Genomic DNA, 22,725 nt, shown 5'->3' on the forward strand with positions numbered 1-22,725 from the left:
TTCACGTCTTTCTGAATAACATTTTGCACATTAACTATTAGTGCTGTTGTCAACTGAACTTTAGTTTTTTTTGTTTTAGGAGATCAAGGAGCACTCCCACATAACCCTATAGATGCACACAATCCTATAAGAAACCGTTAAAACCTGTAATGAGTGTTATATCTTCTTAAAGCAAAGTCAAACATACTACAGACTTTGATGTGGGCTTACTGTAACCTCGGTTTGCATGGTGCAGCTCTATTATGTTGGCAAAAAATGATCAAAAATACAAAAAAAAGAATCAGATCTGACTTGGTATTATCAAGTAATCAATGTGAAAAGACTCAGATTGAAATCAGGAGCAAAAAACAAAACAAAACACACAAAAAACAAACAAAAAACGAAAAGACATCCCTGCGTTTGACTGAGCTCTCTGAATTTCCAAGACAAATATTAATAAAAGTCACTTAATACGGAGGCTCACTGGCCCCGTTGGGCCCCTGGACCGGTGCCTGCTGGGCTCATGAGATTTCACATCCATGCTTTAAAAGGTAATTTTATATTTGATCGCACAGCATTCTTCTTTTGGTCAGTGTTTATAGTAGGCTTTAGCTTTTAAAAACGTGCGTCAACAGTGAAGTATTGTTAATGTTGAAACCAAGGCGTGACCAGTGGTTAATACTGCCGACGTACAGCGCCGCTGCTGAGTGAACACAGAAATAACCAGCAGAGCTGCTTTAACAACCCAACCGATTTAATTAGCGTGTACTCAGAGCTGAGCAAAACAGATTATATGGGAGCAAAGGGGCTTCAGAGACCTGAAATTTGTGATATAATCACTGAATATAAAATTTAACCTGGCTTTCTCCTGCCCATTCTTTTCTTTACACACGTACATTATTGTTTTAGAATTTAATTTCAGATTTCCTGTCAGGCTGTGGTCAGTGTGGTTTCTTGCACTTGAAATATCCACAATGTGACATGTCTTTTTACATCACTTTTGATGTTTTAATCACTAAATGGCAGAAAGATCACTTTAAAAAAATATTAGAATTTCACAGCGTTAAGCATCATCAAGTAAATGTCTTAAATATTAAAGGGAAGTTCTGGCATTTATTAACAGGGCTGGAAAGCAATGGTCTCACATCTCATCTTAAATTCAACATGTGAGAGGCTCCTTTAGATTTGCCTCTCGATTAATGTCTGCTAAATATCTGCACTGGAGATATTAATGAGTAAAAATATGAAAATATGACCCAGGTTGAAAAATAGTGGAATTTCCCTTTAAGCACTTGGAAATCAGTTTTGGTGTGCTGGCACTTTTGACGCGACAAAAATAAAGGGGGGGGGGGGGGGGGTACACAGTCTTCACTATTGACTGCTGTAATTTTTAAGCACTTATTAGTTGAATATTGAGGTCTGAAGAGACTAAAACACTGATGCATATGTGTTTGAAAAAAAGAAAAAAAAACAATCTGTATGGATATATAGCCAAACAAGGATGTTCTAAGTTTTGGAAATTAAAGCCTGCTGAAGTCCTGACTGCACGTGTGTCCTATGACACATGTGGATGACACACCAAAATAACCACCCTCCTTGATAATTCAATATGGGACCGTGAGGCATGCCGCGGCTGTGACAGATCTCCGGACAGTCCGCCCTGATGTCCGTGTCAATCTAAGTCAAGTAACAATATATCAGCGTGGTATTAAATGGGATGACACCTCGCTCCTGACTTGTCTGTGTGCCAACAGCTCTAGTGGAACAATCGTCCCCCAGGACACACTAACACAGACTGAGATAAAGGTCTTCTATAATAAGACTACACGAGCAAGTGTTGCAGTGAAAAGGACGCTGCTCTGGCTCTTCCTGTGTCCTTCTGATGGTTGTGTTGGTGATGAGGTTTGGATTGAGAAATGGTGTGAGTGGAGAGCAGATTAGCATTGGATTAATCAGTTTGCTTCAACAGTACTTGTGTTGTCTGGGACTCGTGACGGTTTATACCTCAACATGAAGCCCTGTAAATGTTCTGCACAGCTATGATCAAACAGAAACAGAAAAGCGTCCGCCTCGGATTAAAAGTTATCTGAGTACTTTCTTATTAAAACTTTAAGTTGATGTAGTAAAAAAAAAAAAAAAAAAAAAAAAAGGCAATAGTTTAGGTGTTAAATCCATGAAAATGTCTGCATTTTAAGAAAAAGTGACACTATGAATGCTAAATGCACGAATTCTGACTGTTGTTGGGTCTGGATTAGATGCACCGAATGTTTTGTGTATGTGTGACGATATTAAAGATTTTCTTTTCAGCAGGTGTAAAATCTGTAAAAGCTTCTCATTCTGGAGATCTGCTCTTGTATTTGTTCTCTGAAGGTGATGAGTGAATAAAGACACGTGTGCAGAATTTCACTTTGAGCAATAAAACTTGGTTGTAAAAGGGGATGAACTATCAGAGTAAGTTTTGAGGAATCAAACTATTTGGCTCCTGCTATCAGTAAAAGCACTTGGACATCATTAACTCTGACTTTTGTTTTTGTGTTAGACCAGACTTAACTTGCACTTTAATGCAATGAGCTTGATGTCTTCTGCCGCATTTTGATCTCTTGAGTAAAATCACTGAAAAAAGTTAAACTCACAGGTGCTCCGGTTTGACGGTGATGCGGTGGAGGAACCAGAGGAGAGCTGTAGTGACATCTGCTGGTCGGACACCAAACCTGGCTGAGATTAAGACATTCAGAAAACAAAATTACCCAGAGTACTCCTGGATCTTTAACATAACATTTTAAAGTCATTTTAAATAGGGGTCGACCGATACTGGATTTTCAGGGCAGATACAGATTATTAGTACTTAATGACACTGATAATCGGTATGCATTTCCAATAAAATTGAAAAATATTTCTGTCAAAATGTAGAATTTGGAATATAACAAATTCCAGCACAAAACTTCTTTGTTTAAAGGCCTTTGGCAACAGTTTAATCAAGACTGAAACTTTCAACATTTTATAAAGCAAATTCCTAGTAACTTCTTTTTATAAAGTTCTGTGAAAAGTTAATAAAGATTAATATTTAAAAATGGCTCGATGAGGTTTTACAAAGTAATCAGCCAGGTCAATAATCTGTCTACTCCTAATTATGAGGAAGCCAAAAAAGTAAACAGCAGAAATGAACAGTGAAGCACATGAATCACAATGGAATGACTTCAATGGACTGCAAATTTTGTAACACAGACGTGAATAAATACAGATAAAAATTGAAAGTTAATTTCCTACCTGGAGCTTGTGGGGATTCGGGGTCTTAACTCATGGAAACTTTACTTTGAGTTCGCAGAATTTCGTTGTTCCACTAAAATGGGACTGAACATGTTCAGCAAAGAAGCAACAGCAGCAGTTTATAGGTTATCTACTCATTTCTGATGGACTGATTTCCAGTTCTTTTTTTTTTTTTTTTTTTTAAATCTAGACAATATTAAACAGGATATTCAACTTTTCCAAGAATATTTTTTCCTAATTTCTTAGTTTTTTTTTTTAAAGTTTTATCAGCAATAATTACATTTTGTTTCTAACAATATAAAGCAAACAGCTTATTTGATGATTTTACAAAGGTAGAGTTACAAATTACCAAAATTAGCATTTTCTGTTGATTAACTAATAACAGACATAAAAACAAAGATAATTGAAGACATTTCAATGTAGAGATGCCTGTTCAGGGAAAACCGCAGATGCAACAACTACATGCAATAACAGCAACACTGATGAAACATCCCAGAGTACATGTACACACTTTTACATCAGTGCATAATTTATTTTCCATATATTCAACTTTTAAATACTATATGATAAAACAATCAAGGTTTGAGGTGAATTTAAAGGCATACTGTGCAGGAAAGGTTGGTTTTTGTTTGCAAATAGGCATCCCTAAAAACAGTTTCGTGTGGTTTTGGGAGACGTAGCAGTGCACAGCGCAGACCATCTGACCAATGAAGCCGGTTTTGTGCCCAATATCATCTGCCATGGAAATAATAAATGAAATCTAATGGCTAGCTAATAAAACACACACATTTAATATGAGATGAACGTCAGGCATGAAGGAATGCAGAATACACATGATTTTGTTGCATGTTTTCAGATAATTTTTGTATATTTGGTCTCACTGGACTGCGTTTTTGCTTCTGTGTTTGTGACTTTCCCAGGAGAAAGAGGGCTTTTTGATAGGTTTAGACATCACATCGGTGCAAAGCTTTTAAAAAAACAGTGTACGTGAAGAAAAAGGTAACGCCTTCACACTTGCTCCATGCCACACAAGTTTATTTACGACATTTCAATTCTGCTTAGATCTTCATCAGCAAACACGAATGTCAGCAATAAATGCATCTGACTTGATGAAGATCCAAGCAGGATCATTACGTTTGTGATTTTCATAACCGGTTTACGGTCTTGCACCTGGCCGGTCCTTACATGCTTTATAAAATCATGACCTGCTGCATGTGTGCACTGTGCTGAGCAACGTCCCGCACACAGCAAAATAAGAGAATTCAGGCAGAGTGTCTGCAGATAAACACACCGCCACAATCTTCTAGTGGGTCCAAAGTGCGGATTTAGAGGGATTACTTTTATGCGAGTGTTTTTTTGTAAAATCCTGCAGAGTATACCTTTAAAGGCTGATTCAACAGTAGAACACAGAAAGCTCCTGCTGCTTTGTCCTGGGCTAGAAAATTTTAAGCACATTACAAGTTAGGCCACACCCCAACTGTGACATAACAGCAGGCGTTTGACTTCGACAAATGACAGAGAACCGAGCACCCCGGCGGCCGATGCACACAGATAACGGCAATATCCTCTGTACAGTTCTAGGTGGAGACCTAAATGTTGTCCCTTTTTGTGTGCAAAAGCACTTTCTTTCTTAGCTGCTGATTGGTGAGCAGAACAAACTTTGTGAAAGAAGAAATGACACTAAAATCACAGCATGCTGCGCAGCACAGGGTTTCAGGGTATATTTGCAATGTTGGGGTGGAGCAACATTCAAAAAACAATAAATTCAAACACTTTTTGTTGTTTCAGGATCTGGATGCACTCTAGGAACAGCTCACCCTTCAGTCAAAAAGTCTGTATGCAGCTGTCTGGAATATGATTTTTAATAATTTGGATTTGACAAAACAAAAACAAAAACAGCCACAATTAAATACTAGATTTTAATTCTTTCCATCATTTGCGCAGCTGAAGTCAGTCTTTTGAAGAAGAACAAAACAAAACAAATGCAAAGCAACAACAGAAAAACCTGGTTGAAAGTCTTTGTTGGACCTCAGCAGCGTCCTCTCCTCACAGCCTTTACATAAGAAGGAGGATGATGGTTCTGGAGGTCACGAGGGCCCTGATGACGTTTCTGCTGCAGGTTTGTTTGTGGGGTCGATACCGCTCCCTTCATACACAACCTTGTTCTTGATGCCGTCCTGGATCATCCTCTGCTGCACGCGCAGCTTAGCGTTGTTCATCCTGCAGTAAAACCTGGAGAGAAAACACGAGACGTTTGTGTTAAAAGCAGAACTAACGAGAGAGGAGCCTGCAGCAAGAAGTGAGCTCGTGCATATCCATACTGGCAGCTCGGTGTTTGTAAAGGAAACAGATTTGTCTTTCATGGTTAGTACATCAAAGGTGTTTGAATCATTAAAGTGATGAAGCATCAGCCAACATAAAAACCTACCAGGACCCGAGTGTGGTGAGCATAAATCCTGCAAATCCCACGTCAAAAGACCTCTTCACACGACCTGCAGACAATAAGACAGACCGCTGCTGTGAGTTTAAGGGGTTCATTAATAAAACGTTCTTTACAATGTCGTCATTGTCAGAAAAAAGAGACATTGGAACATTTTGTTTTGTCTGTGTTCCTAAATAAATCTGTTTGCAAACATTTGCACATTTTTCTAAAGGAAATGATAGTTCAAGTTTCCATTTACCAAGACTTTCTGAAAATGTTTTTATGCAACAAAATGCTGTCACACTAAATTATTTGACATAGATTGAGATCTACACTTTCTCTTTTATGCTAAATTTCTAAAAACAAACAAAAAAAGCAAAGTTTACTCAAATTAATAAATCTAGATGAACACAAAACAGATTTTAGTAAAATACATACATACCTTGTGTCTTCCGGCTTTAAGTGAGTCTCTGTGGAAAATTTGATCAACTTTGCAGCAAGTTTTAAAGGAAAATTCCAATAAAACTTCCCCTAAGTTAATCAAAATACTTTCCTCTTATATTATTGACAGCACAGACTCCAGCAGCATCCATCCATGTCAAAACCATTTTTTAAATGATAGATCTATTATTTTATATAATATCGGCATTACAGAAACATTTCTTGATGGACTTTTCAAGATTTTATGTGGATAAATAAAAAATAAATCATGTAAAAGTTGAATGCCAGGTAAACAATCCTAAATTCAGATTCAAATCGACTTTATAATCCCACTCTGACAAATTTGTTTGGTTTAGTGCTCCAGACATAAACAAGCCATAAGCGTGCGCGTGTGTGCGCGCGCGCGCGCACACACACACACACACGCACACACACACACACACACACACACACACACACTAATAAGACTCACTAGTTGCCAGAAAGTGCAGCAGGCCAGCAGCTATTGAGCCGCCCGCTCCGTGCAGGACGGCGTCTCTGGCACACGGCGTGTTCTGAACATCCAAAATCCCCAACAGCCTGAAACCCTGAAGGACAGACGGACGGAAATGGACCTTAAATGTGACTTCTTTTGTCTTACGTTAAGTGATATGAAACCGAAAATTAAGTTGCACTAACACATACTTCTACGCAGAGTTTTACAGAAAACCTTTTGTTTGGAAGGCACGTTTTCTTTTAAACTGGGCGGTGACATAAATGTAAAACACAACAATTTAAATGTGTATGCCATCCCATAAGCCAAAATAAAAAACAAACCAAAAACAACAACTTGTCCCTCCCCAACACTGCCATCCCTTCTCAATAATAACCAACAGTCCCTAAAGCATATGCAACTGCATTATTTTCAATTGACTATGTATATAGTTGATTTTTTTTGCTTATTACATCCTTTAATATGTCAATGATTTAAAGCAACATTTATTGTGAACGTCTGGTGAAACAGTATGTGTTTTCTTCATATGTCAAACATAGTAAAAAATGACTCCATCAGGTGGAAAACAGTAAAAAAAATTACAAATTCAAAGGCACAAGACTCAGAATGACACCCAGAAATAATACAATAGTTTGTATATACAAACCACTCACACTTTTCTTTTTCTGCCCGGTACTAAAATCACTCTGGTACACGGATCATAACCACTATCACGAACATCTCTCAAATTCAAACAGAAACCAGAACCAACATGTATCATTTTTGGCATACCACCAACTGAACCCCCACCAAAAAACAATAAAAATGTTTTCAGGACACTCAGATCACAGCAAGGAACAGGTTAAATCCCAATCAAATTTAAAAAGCATCTCAAAAATGGAAAAACACACAGAATTAGAAATCAAGAGGAGCACTTAAAAACAATAATAAAGAAATGAACAGTCTACAGCTCTCATTCAGCCTCTTTGCTTGTTTTATATACCACGTTTTTTTTTTTTGTTGTTTTTTTTGTCTTCTGCACAAGGGTAACTATTATTATTATTATTATTATTATTATTATCATCGTCGTCATCATAATCTTCATCATCATCATCATCACTACAATATTTACTCTGCTTTCTTTCTCAGCTGTTTGGTAACACTAAATTAAGGACTGTAAAATAAAAATGTGGAAAACGGATAAGATAATATAAATTTATGTTAATTCCTACAATAAAACATATTCAAAATAAAATTAAAAAAAAACCCCACAATGCATGTTTATATGCTTTGATGGCTGTGGGGTCAAAGATTGCAGTTTGAATGGGTTTCGATGGCTATTTTATTTTGCATTTAACAGTATGAATATAACAATGTTGTGTATTTTAGACTTATTCAAGGATCTGAGCTGGAAATTCAAAAATAAATAAAAAAACGCACTTACAGAGGAATACCATATGCATGCACACAGCCAAAAATGTAAAATAAAAAAATAAAAAAATACATAAAACAAAATAATAACATGTAAGAATGATACGCGCTAGCTAGCTAGCTAGCTCAAACGTCCCGGCTGAAAGCAGCAGCTCGGTTTGGCTTCGACACTTGACATTTACCTCACGTTTACTCGACATAACTAAAAGTTAAAACGTGTTAAAGTTGTCGTGAGTTTCGCGGTGCTTCGTGAATCAGGTTGTCGGTTTTTAACGGCTGCTGGTGACCTTCCGAAAACCGGACGCGGAGCCGCCGCTTCCTTTAAAAACTCTTCCTTCACACACGCAGCTTCACGACGTGCTCACCTTACTCCCGCTCCCCTGCTCTTCTCCCGCCATCGTGTCGCTTTCGTTGTCTCCCTGAGCAAAGTTCACGCGGAATTTAACCTAAAAAACGTCCCGTAACAAACATTTTCGTAACCATATTGCCGTTTGCGCATGCGCTTTGGCTAGCGAATGGGTCCGTCCGCTGTTAGTCGCCGACTTGAAACGAGCAAACAGCTGATGCGTAGTTCCGGGATAAATACTGATATTAGGTAAATTCTATAAACATAAATGAACGATTTTAAAAGTTCTTCTACACATTTTTTTCTAGTTTGGAAAAAAATATATAGAAAAATGTAAACACACACACACACACACACACACACACACACACACACACACACACACACACACACACACACACACTATTTTAAGTCTAAGGGACTATTTCAAATGCTCACTGAGCCCAGAATCCAGGCAGGTTTAAAGGTTTTATTTATGTTGTTATTTATTATTATACTTATATATTTATACCAATGCCCAAAACTGTTGAAACAGAAATTATTGTCAAATATCAAATGTCAACATTCGTTTCATATCAAATCTTGCAAATAAATAAACCACAAACCAAATCCTGTAAAAACATGGAATTCTGTGCTCCTGCATGTGTGACAATAGTGGAAAAAAAAACCCATTTTTTTTATACTATAAAAAAGAAAAGGAGAAAAAAAAGTTATTTGTGGTGAGGGGAGGGCTATGCATTTTCCCCAGTCAATCAGCTAAAAGCCATGGAAAATAGTTTTGGGGTGGGTGAAGATTTAAAATAAAGTCTTTCCCAAGCCAACACCTTACTATATTGTACGTATGTTCTCCAAATAAGCAAGTAAAGAATTCTGCAATATAAGTACACACTTTATATTAATCCATATTTTTTATTTAATGGTATGTAAACACCCAGTGTAATATAATAGTAATACACAATAATAATAATAATAATAATAATTAATAATAATAATAATAATAATAATAATAAACAATGTAATAATAATAATAACAATAATAATAATAATAATAATATCTGACAACGAGTCTCTTTCCTTTTGCAACCCAAATTTCCTCTCTTGGATCTATTACGTTTAACAAAATGATTCAGACAATAAATGATAAATACAGAAAAGGTCGAATTTCGGATGTCAGTTAATTTGTCCTGAACAGGAAAACTGAATCACATGTAGTTTACTTAACCCATAAAAACCCTAAACCTTAATCAACCTCAAAATATTAAATGAACCACGTCAGGAGGAAGTCAGCGTGTCACAGTGATCCAGCAGGATTATTTCACCGGCAGCAGAAGATTATCATTGACATCCCTCATCCTGCTCTACGGTCAAAACGCAAGTCGTGACCTCACGTAAAGATTTCCACAAACAGGCTCTTCTGACAAACACAATCATAGATTTCAGCAGAGAAATATTAAAAATATATGAAGGCATTATCCACAAACAACAAAGATGCCTTTTCTGTTTTTTACTGTTGATTATGTGCACAGTTTGACATGATTTAATTTCAGCTGCCAGCATCAGGTAGATCCTGAGCATATTCAGAATAGAATCAATCTGTTAACCCTTTGAAATCTGAACAAATTGTCTCGATTTCTTTCAAAAACATGGGAAGAAAGCAATGAGCAACTTCAGGAAAAAATGACCAAAAATGTTCTGTTAAAAAATGTACAAGAAATATGCAGAAAAATAGCAAAATAAAGTGTGTGGCACAAAAACACAGGAATATGGCAATGAGCACCCTTGATATGAAATGTTCCACAGATTATAAGAAATTGGTAGATTTAGAAAATTATTTCCAAAAAAGAGGTGAAAAAGCCGGGATAAAATGCCTACATTAAAAAAAGCTATAATTATTCATAATAATCATAATTACATATTTAAAATTATGTTTCAAGTTATTTTATTTTTCAGTACTTTTTAAAACGTTCTTTTTCTTTCTTTCTTTTGTCATTAAAAAAAATCAAATCAAATCAAATCAAATTAAATTAAATTATTTGTATTTTTTTTCAACTAATTTATAGGTAATTTTCTTGTACTTTTTAAAAAAAAATTTTCAAAAACTTCTTGCAAATTTTGGGGTAATTTCTTCTTTCCTTGCTCATCGCCCATGTTTTTTTTAAAGAGATAAAGCCAATTTCCTCAGATTTTCGAAGGGTTAAACAAAAAACGCCACACACAAGTGAACACACACTATGCAGGTGATAAGGGATGGGGCCCTCGGGTGGTCATTTTTGGGACAGCAGCTCACTGCAGCAGCTTCATAGGATATTGTAGGGCAGGTAGAAGTGATGATAACTCCCCATAACATTTTTTTTTATTTATTCATTTATTTTTTAGATTTTTTCCCAATAGGGTACTTTCACTTTTAATACTTTAAGTACATAATCTCGATTATACTTTCTTATTTTCACTTAGGTACCATTTTTAAGCAGTTCTTTTCCTTGTAACTGAAAGTCTTTACAGTGAGGTGTGAGTATTTAAGTACTTCAGTAAAAGATCTGAAAACTTCCACTGTTTTATTCATTAAACCCCTGCTGACTTCTGATTTTAAATTTGCACTTCAGCCTCAAACTCTCCTTTAAAGGTGCTACTGACACAGTGACCTTGAGCAAGGCACTGACCCTGCTCCTTCTAATACTAGTCTGTATAATCCAGGCAGCTTTTAAGAGTCATGACAACAGGATGTGGTGATAGAGAGATTAATCCCTTTGTTAAATAAAGATTAAAATTGTACTTTGTTCCCTGCATTTTTACAAAAACACGTAACCATAGTTAACATCCAGTACGAGTGAGTTTTATCGTGGATACCCGGCTCCTCTGTGCTGTATAAAGACCGAGCAGGACATCTGTCCTTAGCACACGTCTACAGACGCTGGAGGGGTGAGTCAGACTCTTTTACATGAACAACCGCCAAATTATTATTCAGCTAATCCCAAAGTTTTTATTGATTTGTATTTTTTAACATGGCTTAAAAATAATTTATTATTGATCTGCACTTTTTAAAAATACAGCATGGATAGAAATTAATAACTGAGGGCTGGGAAATATAGAAATCAGAAATGCATGTAGCAGTTTACAGTGACTTAACCCTTTAAAACCTGGATCGACATTAGTTTCACAAGCTCTTTGTATCTTTGAAACCTGAGCAAAGTGGTTTGATTTATTTCATAAATATGAGGGAAAAGGGATGACAAACTTGCCAAAAAATGTCTAACAACTTGCAAGAAATTAATAAAAAGTGACAAAAAAATTGTCCAAGAAAATGTATTTAAAAAGAGGGGATCGTTATTAGAAAACCATACAAAAAAAAAATAAAAAAATAGAAAAAATATCTGTATATATATAAAATGATAAAGAAATACATAAACAATTATATATATATAATTATTTTTGTTCTTCTTTAATTTTCATTACTTTTAAGGTCACTGTCTTGTTTTTGTTTTGCTTGTTTCATTGTATTTTTTTTTTTACTAATTTTTTTGCTCATTTTTGGGCCACCTTTTGTGAAGTTGCTTGTTGCCTCCTCCCAATGTTTTTGAAAGAAATCAAACCATTTTAAAGGGTTGTCACCAGTGGCTTTATTGTAAATGCATAATGTAAAAAAAAATAATAAAATGGGTTGCCAGGTTGTGTGTTTTTACTTTTTACAAGAAGCAGTTTGAGACATTACCGTCATTAATCGTCTAACCTGCTTTGTCTTCTGCAGGACGATGGCTGTACAGGACACCAGACTGATGTCCCCCTTGATGTTGAGTTTGCTTCTGGGAGCCTCATCTTCCATTTGGCCCCTGGCTCCTGCAGGTAAACAAAACAGACAGTCTGAATTACATTGATCAAAGTTTCTATTTTCCAATTACAGGAAATTATGCAAATCAATCAGAATTTGAATGCTAAAAAACAACTTTTTTAAGCATTGAATAGAGGCATTTAGCACTTCATAAGTAAGGTAAATGCCTTTTAAAGATTACACACCATACAGGTTTGCTATGGAGTAAGTAAAGTGGAGGTTTAAGCAAAAATAGGAGTTACTGTTTTGATAAAAGTCTAATAAAAAACAAACAAAAAATCAAATAAATATGGTGCATGGTTAAACATTTTCCCTGTAACTGTGTCTGAATTGTTAGCATATCATCATAAGCATGAATACCTTTTCATGATAAATTAAAGTGGCATTTCATAACAAAGAAAGAAGAAGTGTCTCCTAAACAGGAAATGCGCATGATAATGTTGCATTTGTCAATAATTTCAGTAGAAAGAGGAATTCCCATGTGTGTCAGGAGAGACACAAAGAGTTACCGTGTGTATGTGACATAATTATGCCAAACTGCAACATCTGCCACCACCAGCGGCCTTCCAGCTGCCGCCCTGCCAGCCCATCAACCAGACGGTGTCTCTAGAGAAGGAGGGCTGTCCCAAGTGTCACCCGGTGGAAACAACCATCTGCAGCGGACACTGCCCGACCAAGGTAGGAGAGGACAGAATCTCACAGCTGTGAAGACAAAAATATAAAAGAAACATGTCCGTTAGTTCAGTCACATTATTACAAAAGATTGGGTAAATGAGACACAAGTAAAAAAAAAAAAATCCCAAAGAACACAATAATAACACAGACTGTATATAAAGATGGACAACATGACAGCTCCCCAAAAGTGAAGTGTAAACATCTGGATCGCCCCCTGATGTCTGACAGCAGTATAGGTCACAAAGCCCGCCCCTCCATGTTAGTGTATGGACATATGCCAAACTTAAAAGTAAAAGCACACGTCAAATACATTTCTGCCAAAGATGGTTTCTGACACTTAAGGTAGTTCTCATCACTCTGATGTTTGATAAAATGATTGTTTTTTGTGATAAGTTTCAATTAATGAGTTATCAATGCTATAAAAAGAGGATTTTCTGCCATAATTGATAGCTGTGTCAGCCAGTCAGTGCGCTTGTGTTCAACAGCACTGCTCACAATTGGTTGGACGGGTATTTTGGCGGAAATTACAGCTCCGAACGACATCACCGACACAGAATGGCAGCAACCCTATCCATGATATTTCAGCTTCAATTAAGCATAGCAGGGATAAGTGGGGACCAAAAAACTACAACCAAACAGTCTCTAAAAATTCGAAATTACGTGTGCAAATCAGGCAGAATTATTGCACAATAAACAGTACAAAGACTTTTCTTAATCTGTGGCTTGATGGAAGAGTTTCAAACTCAAAGTGAAGGCAACGAATCATCTAAGTAGCCAATTGGTCTTTGTGTTTGTGAGAGATGAGCTTTATTTTATGTGAAATGTTTTGTTTTGGCTTTTACAATCCCATTTTATTGGGCAAATGAACCTGTCTGCGGGAGCCTAAATGTGAACATTTTGACATTTCACATCAGCTGTGCAGACACAGACCAGTGTTTCCCACAATTGATGTGCAGGTTAATTGGAACGTGGCATTTTCTTTAGAAATGAACTTTTTTCTTTTTTACTTCCTTTTTTATTTCCCTCCAGGACCCTGTCATTAAGATACCGTTCAGCAACGTGTACCAGCATGTTTGCACATACCAGGAGTTTTACTACAAGACATTTGAGCTTCCTGACTGTCCTCCGGGCGTGGACCCCACCGTCACCTACCCTGTGGCTCTGAGCTGCCACTGCGGCCGCTGTGCCATGGACACGTCTGACTGCACCTTCGAGAGCCTGCAGCCAAACTTCTGCATGAATGACATACCTTTCTACTACTAACCCAAAGCCATAGCAGCATGTAAAACAGAAAGAAACTGGGTTAACGCTACTACTGTAAATAAAAACTGTTTCATTTACCAAAGCAAAAGAATTATGTTTCTGTTTCCTTTAACATTTAACATTTATTAGAAGTCACAGAGGTTACACAACCAGCAAGCACTATGCGTCACTCTGATGTGTTTCATTGCACAATACATATAAGATCTGATCTGTCTTTGAAGACATGGTTTGTACATTTTTATGAAAACAGCGGTGTGCAAGATGAAGATTGTTATTGGGGTCATCACAAAGGTACATAGACAGACATTTTTGTAATAAAGTGCTTGTTGGCACTAGCCTTGATCTAAAATAGTATAATTATAGATGTAACTGCACAGTATTAATTGAGATTGTTTTTTTTTCTTGATTTGCAAATAAAAAGGTGCATAGATGTCTATTACAATAAGGCTACATTTTAAAAGAGGTCTATTTTACATGGCAACAATTGTTTGAACAGCATTTGCATGAATCAGTTTGGCACAAATGACTACAGATGCTGCACCTGCTATAAAACATATGGTAGTTACTGTCTGTGTATGCCTGTTACTTTTTTTTAACAAAGAAAAGACATTATTAAAAGAAAGTTATTGAGATTGACGTATAGGTTCTGTAAAGGCCTTTTTTGTCTTTTTGTTTTGTTCATTGTAGTTGTGGCCTGTGGCTTTTTTTTTGCTTTAATTTGTGCATTTTGATTGAATTTACAGGTTCGAGATAAAGATTCACTCGTTCATTCAAAAAACAGTGACACAGAGACAGTAACAGTCATTAATGCAGTGAGATTATGAGTCAGTGGGCCCCTGGGAACAGATATGCAAAAAGCTCTGCCACCTCTCTGAAAACACGCAGACTTTGTGGGGATTTGAATCTCTTTCTCGATATTTGATATTTTGCAGGTGAATGGCAGGGGGCCTTCCAACACTTTGGGCTCCTGGACCTGTGCCCGGTTGGCCTGTTGAGTAACTGATCTTTGTCGACGGACGTTCCCATTTTTTCTAGAATCAGATATTATTTGCATTATTTACATATAACTTCAAATATACTGTGAATAAGAATTTCATCATATTGCCTGTGTTAAAATACCCACTCCGAATCACACCCTGTCTCACACTAAAACACCAAATCTATTCATATTTAAAAAAATGAAATTTAAAAAAATTAAATACAGTTTGGGGTGGACATATGTTAGCTATAACTCAGAAAAAGTTAAACATTAAATATCTAAATATGCAAGCAAGTGAACTACTCTACTCAATATAAACCTCATTTGGCATTACTTTGGACAAAAGTTTCTGCAAAATCAATAAATGTAAATATGAAGAAAGCTACAGGAGTATCATGAGAAAATATTACTTAGTAATTAAAAAAAAATCCTTCCTTTGCTGGGTTATATTTCAATATATAACATAAGACAAGGGAGATTTTTCATGTTTTCATCCAGAAATGTCGTCAAAGGCAGACATTCCCAGTTTTATCGAGACAGTTTTTTTTTTAACAGAATTTACAGAAAGTGTAAATTTTCATATAACATTTCGTGTAATTAATCCATACAGCCAAGCACATACTAGCAAAATGCCTGCTCTGAAACACATCCTAAAAACTAACATGCATACCATTAAAACATTACAAAATAAAAATTGTATTAAATAAAGATAACAAAACGTATCTGGTTCGGTTTATCTTTACAAAAAAAGCAAAGCAAACACAGTTTTAGACATACATTAGCTATGACTTGTAAAAAGTATTTTGTTGAAAGATCAAAAAAAGGAAATGTCCTTGTCAAGATGCCTTTTCAGTTTTAAACATACAAAAAACAGTAAAAATAAAGGTTTAGGAATAAGATGGTTATCAATCGGCATTCACACCCGCGTCAAATGACTCTGCAGGAGCCACAGGTATTTATCACCTCTGATCGGCAATGATGGAAACACAACAACCAGGTGAACACACACACATTTTAGCCTCTTAACTGCGAGATGAAGTGACGCACCGTCACAAAATACTGTCCGTCACGGTAAAAGCAGCACTTAATCATTGATTCAAATTCGTCTGCACTCTATTTCAAAGACGAGATAAGAAAGAGATGTAATAAAAAAAAAGAACCATCATTAACTTTTTACAGGCCTCCATCCATGCTGGTTTCTATTGTTTACCACACACAGAGAGGCATATTCGTCACCTGCAGAGCTGAGTACACAGCTCTGGCCTACTGGTAATGTGATAGCAGTCTGTGGTCTATTTTTATCAGGTTTTGCCCGAGTTAAAAAAGCCTCCGTAGACACGCTAGTTTTGGTAGAAAGGTGTATATCAAAAGGCTGACACATAGAGAAAAACATCCATTAACACTTACATTCACACCTTCGAGCCATTCAGAAATTAACCTAACCCCATGTCTTTGGATTGAGAAAAACCCAGATTAAACCCACACTCACAGTCTGCTTCAAATGCCATATGGAAATTGGGTGCTGTAACGTATTCTGCACCTTTAACATGAAATATGTTGCAGAATGACCTGATAGTCACTGTCTTAATCTTGCTAAATGCTTTTAAATCCAGAATGACCGAAAGCCAGTTCCTGAAGATGTAAATGATTTTTATTCAACTTGTTACAAAACTAAGTCTTTTGGACTTCTTTTCTGACATGAGAGTTACTTTTGCTCTAATTTTACTTTCTTTTCCGCAAAAATTAAGAAAGACAATGCTTCCTTGTGTGTGCAGTTCTGTGTCTCTTGGAAATCATAGCAGTCAGTGAGAGATTCTATACTTTGCATTTGTTACATGTCTCCTCTCTCTCTGTCTCTGCCTGAAGCTGACTCTGGATCTGCTGTCATCATTTCGACTGGTGGACTGCTGATATCATTGCTGTCCAGTCTGCAACAACACACAGAGGCCAAAAGCTTGTCAATGACTCTTTTCCTCATGAAAACATACAGAAATAAGTCTGCAAGAGGACTCAACCTAAGAAACACAAGAAAGAGGACTCTGAGGGTTTTGTTTGATCTGACTTCATATGACAATAACAAAATGATACTGGGCAGGAAAAGCAGCGTGTAAATAAGCAGCACCAGGATCAACATTCTACAATTCGTCGTTTTTCGTCAGAGTGAACAGCGATGGAAGAAGACAGGGCTTTAAGGGTCCCACCCAGGGAGAATAAGAGAAATGGGAGGGGAAGGAAACAAAAGATGGTGATGATGGTTTCTTTAATCATCTTATCTCTGCAGAAAAGTAAAGGGAGGAGAAAGACAAGAGGAAGGACCCAGACCACGACACAGACCACCACAAAGATCTTGATGGTTCGTTTGAAGCGGTACCACAGTGGGCAGGCGACGACAAAATACCTGCAACACAACAGAAACACAGCTTCAGAACTATATAGTGACACAAGGGTCAGACACAGAAGTAGCTCCTCAGACACTGGATGGACAGATAGTTACCTTTCCAGGGCGATGCACACCATGAAGCAAACGCTGTCCCCCAAACAAAAGTAGTAAATATATGTGAAGATTAGCATTGTCTTCAGGTCCTCAGGCTGCGTCACCTCAATGATCAAGCAGCAGAATTGAATGAGGTCAGAAATGAGAAGGTTGAATGACGAAGATCGGAGCAACGTGATCATTTCGCACCTGCAGGAAACAGAAGTAAACCAACAGCTGTGAACATGTTTTGAACTCCAACTCCTAAATATGTCCTTTTGCTCTGATCATCAATCATCGTCAGAGCTATTTATAATTTTTTTCCATTTATCTCCATTTTAATTTTTGATGTAATGACAGCGCTAAATGAAAAGTAAGATCTAAAAAGTAATGAAGATTCAACCTTTGGGCACCATAAATGTCTGTAGAATTTTAACGGCAAGTCAATTATTACAACCGTGAATGTATTAAAGAAAGTCTGGATACAGCCATGGAGGCAGGGCCCTGTCCATTCCTGTGAGAACTGCTTATTGGCACATGAAGCAGGAAAAGGTATGAAATACTCAGATCTACTGGCTGATGCGGCATGCACACTAGAGAATTTTGGCAGCCGAGTGAGTAACTTCCGCCGATGAAGTGACTGGCTAAGCACTTTTCTAGCTTGAATGGTGGTCTAAAAAATTTAATCTTGCAGCTCTTTTACACTTTCCAAATGTTATTGAACTGGATGGCTTAAATCTAGATAGTGAAATGAGTTGTTTCATGGAGATTTTGATGATCAAAACAATGATCCACTTATTTACAGACGTCCAATGTAATTCAATGGGGAAAAGTCTCTCTTGGCCCGTGAGCATCAAATGACAAACTCGGACGGTGTAATTCCACTTTTGGCCACTATGTAAAATTTGCATGAGCCTTTTGCACTTCCTGGGGTTGTGACTGCAACACATCATAAAAGTCCCATGACACTTTGTCCCCAAATCCAGATCAAGATCTTTTAGACCAAAGATGTCAAACTCAATTATTTTTGGCCCGTGAGATAATATCAAATGTCTATTAGAGCTGGCCTGCCAGTATATAGCGCATGCAACGCTAACAGATCCCAGAATGCACTATGCGTTGATTTTCACTGAAGAAATTAAAAAAAAAAAAAATTTAGGGTTGTTTTGTTGGCCTGTAAAGAAAAGGTTCCCACTGAAAACAAACTCCAAAAGCTACATATAGAGAGGGGCAAAATATTTTTTAAATATTTTATTTAATTTAAATAAAAATAAGAAACGAATGCCACTAATGTGTCTTTTATTTAAAATTGATTCTTCATGTGTTTATAATATTAATAATCTTGCTTGTTTTATGTTCAATTTTGTTTCCATATGAAAAAGTTTAGCATAATATATCTGGAGAGAAGGGAAAAAATGCTCATTTGTAGTCAATTTTTCAATTTATATCAAATCTGGCCCGCAACTTGGTCCAAGTTTTTAATTTTGGCCCACTTCTTTGAGCTTTACACCCGTGCTTTAGATAGACCTATGAAGCAAACAGTAAATAAATGAACCTCAGTCACTGTGTTCATACCTGAGAATAAAGAGCATAGATGGCCATCAGGGTCAAGGGGAGGCCGGTACAAATGACAATGCATGTCACCACTTTTACAATGAATCCAGTTTCTTCAAAATATCCTCCTAGGCCGAAGGGGTTAAAGATAAAATAAAAGTAGAAATCTGTGGTGTAATTGATGTAGGAATCTTCCATTCTCCAGCGAAACCTGTAGTTGAAGAGATCAGGTTATACAACGACAGCATATTGTTTTATATGTACATGAGACTGTGTTGTTACCACTGAAGCTGCAAGGCGAAACTTCACACAAGTAATTCAGATTTAAAGATATTGATTTATCCTTTAGGAACTTCATTTGGAAAAACATTACCGCGTGCACAGCTCACACACCCAACAACAAGAATAACATACCACAAGCACACATATCACACATAAAGACAAAATGAATTTCAATTCTTCGGAGCGAGACCAAGTTTTAAAAAATCTTGTGATAGAAAGACAGAATGCTGTTTTCACATAATAAATCATTTAAATCTTGGGTTTATATTTACTCAGTTAAAAGCACATATTGTTGGACGGGAAGACGTTGTTGAAATGAAAAAAAGATCTCAATTTTTTTAATGCCTTAAAACCAACAAGTAAAAGGGTTAACTCAGTATCATTGGTCTTGGGGTTACATAATCATCACACCCCTGAAAAGTCTTTTGCATATTTCAGCTGCGATCATTTCCTGATAAACTGTCAATGTCACGATAAATAACATTGGTGGATTAATGATGATTTAGAACATATAAACACTAGAAAATGTCAGAAAACAAATTATGTTGACAATCATAAGACATGTTTGTAAAAAAAAAAAAAGAGCTTTGTTAACATAATACAGGACTTAAATCCTGAACAGTTGTATACTTTATGAAAAAAAAAGCTAAATGTTAGTTGAAAATACTTTATCTGTTTTTCAGTTTTATTTATTTTTTTAAATTTTTGTTTGGCTCCTTTCTGAAACAGCTTTTTTGCCATTTTTAAAAATCAAGGGAAGAGTTACACACATAAAAAATATAGCTGGTTTAAAATGATATGCTGGTTTCATAATCATTTCCTGATTGTTTATAGTGCCTCTATCATATTAAATAATCTATATAATATAACATCACAATATTTACCTTTGAAATTTGGAAGACTGCCACCTGCATGAGTTCCCTGCACCAGTGTTCAAACAGTCTACAATAAGGAAGTTGAGTTGTAACACACAGTGGCCTGATAATGATCCGCAAAGAGGAGGTGCAGACGACAATTATCTGTCAAGGAAGAGAGAAAACATATATAAGGCTCAATAGGCCCAAACATTCATGCAAGAGGGAGGCGGAGTTGATAAAACACTACAAAGTAAGTTGGAATCAGCTGATACATGTTAAGTCTTATGTTCAAGATTCTGCAGTTTTGATGAGTCAATATTCAATCCCCTCAGGATTTCGTAATGTTGCAGGTGCAACAATTCACATGAAAACAGCCAATCCCTGTGAATTTTGCACAGCTTTACAACTTTGTCCAATTACTGCAGCTTTTCTTAAAAATATGACTCATTTCCTCGTAAAGCTGCGGTCACCCGCCTGTCTCTCTGTTGATCATGAGACTGCTACTGCACATGTGATAGAAATAACGTTTATTAACGGGTTTAATTACAGAGTAAAGCCATTTTATTTATTCTATATTTTATTTTGTCTCTTTAATATTGTGTCTGCTTTTATGTTGATGATGTAAGGTGACCTTGAGTGTCAAGAAAGGCGCCTATAAATAAAATGCATTATTATTATTATTATTATTATTATTTTGGTGTCATTGTGAGCAGAGCAGCATTGGAATGCAAATGCATGAGCTCCCACGCAGATAACCCCTGGAGGCCTTTCTGTGGCACAGAGCAGGTGAATTTTAGCGTTCTGCATAGTAAGGACACTTACCATTTGAGACATGCATGGACATTTAACAGACCATTTGATAACAGGACACAGATTATTGCATTAAGTAACTGTTTTAGCTTTTTAACCTTTCAAACTATTAAGCGTCACAACAGCTCTCAAGCTGTCGGAGGCACAGTCGGCTCTCTCTCACCTGACGGTGAAGCTGTGAAGCACACAGTGGTCTCTCTTTTATCTGTGTCTTCCTCATCTGTAATGTAACATTCTTCCTGCCAATCACTGTTTTACAATCAGGGCAGTCCGTTTTATTCTTGTGGACCTCAATGTTTCTAAATCTTCTTGACTGGCTTTAGACGAGCTAAGATTTTTTTTTTAGTATTTGTTTTGTTTCATTTCAAATATTGGCTCTGAAAATGAATATCATGATGTACATCCTATGTGATTATAACTTCCCAAAAAATATAATGACATGATAAAAAAAAAACACCTAAACATACTGCAAATTGCTTTGAAATTTTGACAGAAAAATCAGGCATTTCTGTCCATGCCATTTATAATGTAAATGATTTAAAACCAAAGTCAGCTAACAAATAACCGGAAGTGGAACAACATCAGCAATGCATCAATGCACAAGCTATGTGCATGTGAACATAATCAGCCAAGAATCTAAACCCACAGACTTTCATCACGTGGTCTCTCTGCGTCACTGGTTTTTCTTAGGAACTTAATCAACGTATCTGAATTACAGATGAAAACAGTTAAAATGAAGACTTAGGAATAAGACAGCACAGCAGCAATTATGAGCCAAGCAAATCAATAAGAAATATTTGGTTTAATTCTGTTATTACAAAAGAAAGGAAAGATAAACAAGATAAAGATAAATAAGATAAATAAGATAATCAACCTGCAGCTAACAAACTAATAAAATAACATTTTATTTACATGTAAATGAGGGCATCACAGTGAACCTGAGCAAGTTTACCCAGCAAGCAGAACTTTTTTCTGAGTGGATTACGGGGATCCGTTACAGAGGTTAAAAAGCTTTCCATGTTTCCATGACTTTCACTACCGATTGTAAAAAAACTGACTCACTACTGCAGGTTATACTCTTGGGTAGGATGGCCTGCTCTGGCCACCCTGTCAATGGTATACTTTTCCATATAGGCAATTCTTTAACTGCTCCCATGCAAACTACTTGTCTTTATCATGTATGAAAAGTGTTGGACAAGAGCATTTGCCTCCTCAAGACTTCATTATGCTTTCATATTTCAAACATCATATGTTAATTCGGACATGGGCATGTATATACTCTGCAGCTTCAGCATGGACCAAAAAACTAATCTCACTTAATGTTTTTAAATCCAAAATGAAATGTAATAATAAAGGTAGGTTCTTTAAAATATCAGCGTTTTTAATTGAACTGGTTATGAAACAAAGACTTTTGGACTTTTCTGACTTGTGAGATCTATTTGCTTGAATTTTACTTCCTTTTCCTAAAGAAAATGAAAAAAAATTAAAAATATAAAAATNGGTTCTTTAAAATATCAGCGTTTTTAATTGAACTGGTTATGAAACAAAGACTTTTGGACTTTTCTGACTTGTGAGATCTATTTGCTTGAATTTTACTTCCTTTTCCTAAAGAAAATGAAAAAAAATTAAAAATATAAAAATATATAAA

At 36.3% G+C, this 22,725-nt stretch overlaps 2 protein-coding genes and 1 pseudogene across 2 annotated transcripts; 1 reads left to right on the plus strand and 2 right to left on the minus strand.

Annotated features, from left to right (window-relative positions):
• Positions 1 to 3,757: 3,757 nt before the first annotated feature.
• On the minus strand, positions 3,758 to 8,536 carry LOC121954539 (cytochrome c oxidase assembly protein COX20, mitochondrial). The gene is made up of 4 exons (XM_042502098.1): positions 8,378 to 8,536; positions 6,582 to 6,696; positions 5,675 to 5,738; positions 3,758 to 5,478 (listed from the first exon to the last, which is right to left on the minus strand). The coding sequence occupies exons 1-4, from the start codon at positions 8,408 to 8,410 to the stop codon at positions 5,334 to 5,336; spliced, it is 357 nt and encodes a 118-aa protein (XP_042358032.1). The 5' UTR covers positions 8,411 to 8,536; the 3' UTR covers positions 3,758 to 5,333.
• A 3,571-nt stretch (positions 8,537 to 12,107) lies between these two features.
• lhb (luteinizing hormone subunit beta) lies at positions 12,108 to 14,187 on the plus strand. The gene is made up of 3 exons (XM_042501943.1): positions 12,108 to 12,198; positions 12,744 to 12,862; positions 13,889 to 14,187. Exons 1-3 carry the CDS (start codon positions 12,108 to 12,110, stop codon positions 14,120 to 14,122), a joined length of 444 nt encoding a protein of 147 aa, XP_042357877.1. The 3' UTR covers positions 14,123 to 14,187.
• A 2,691-nt stretch (positions 14,188 to 16,878) lies between these two features.
• On the minus strand, positions 16,879 to 20,353 carry LOC121954841 (annotated as a pseudogene).
• Between the last annotated feature and the right edge of the window lie 2,372 nt (positions 20,354 to 22,725).

This window comes from Plectropomus leopardus, chromosome 15 (assembly GCF_008729295.1).
Source record: "Plectropomus leopardus isolate mb chromosome 15, YSFRI_Pleo_2.0, whole genome shotgun sequence".
NCBI lineage: Eukaryota > Metazoa > Chordata > Actinopteri > Perciformes > Serranidae > Plectropomus > Plectropomus leopardus.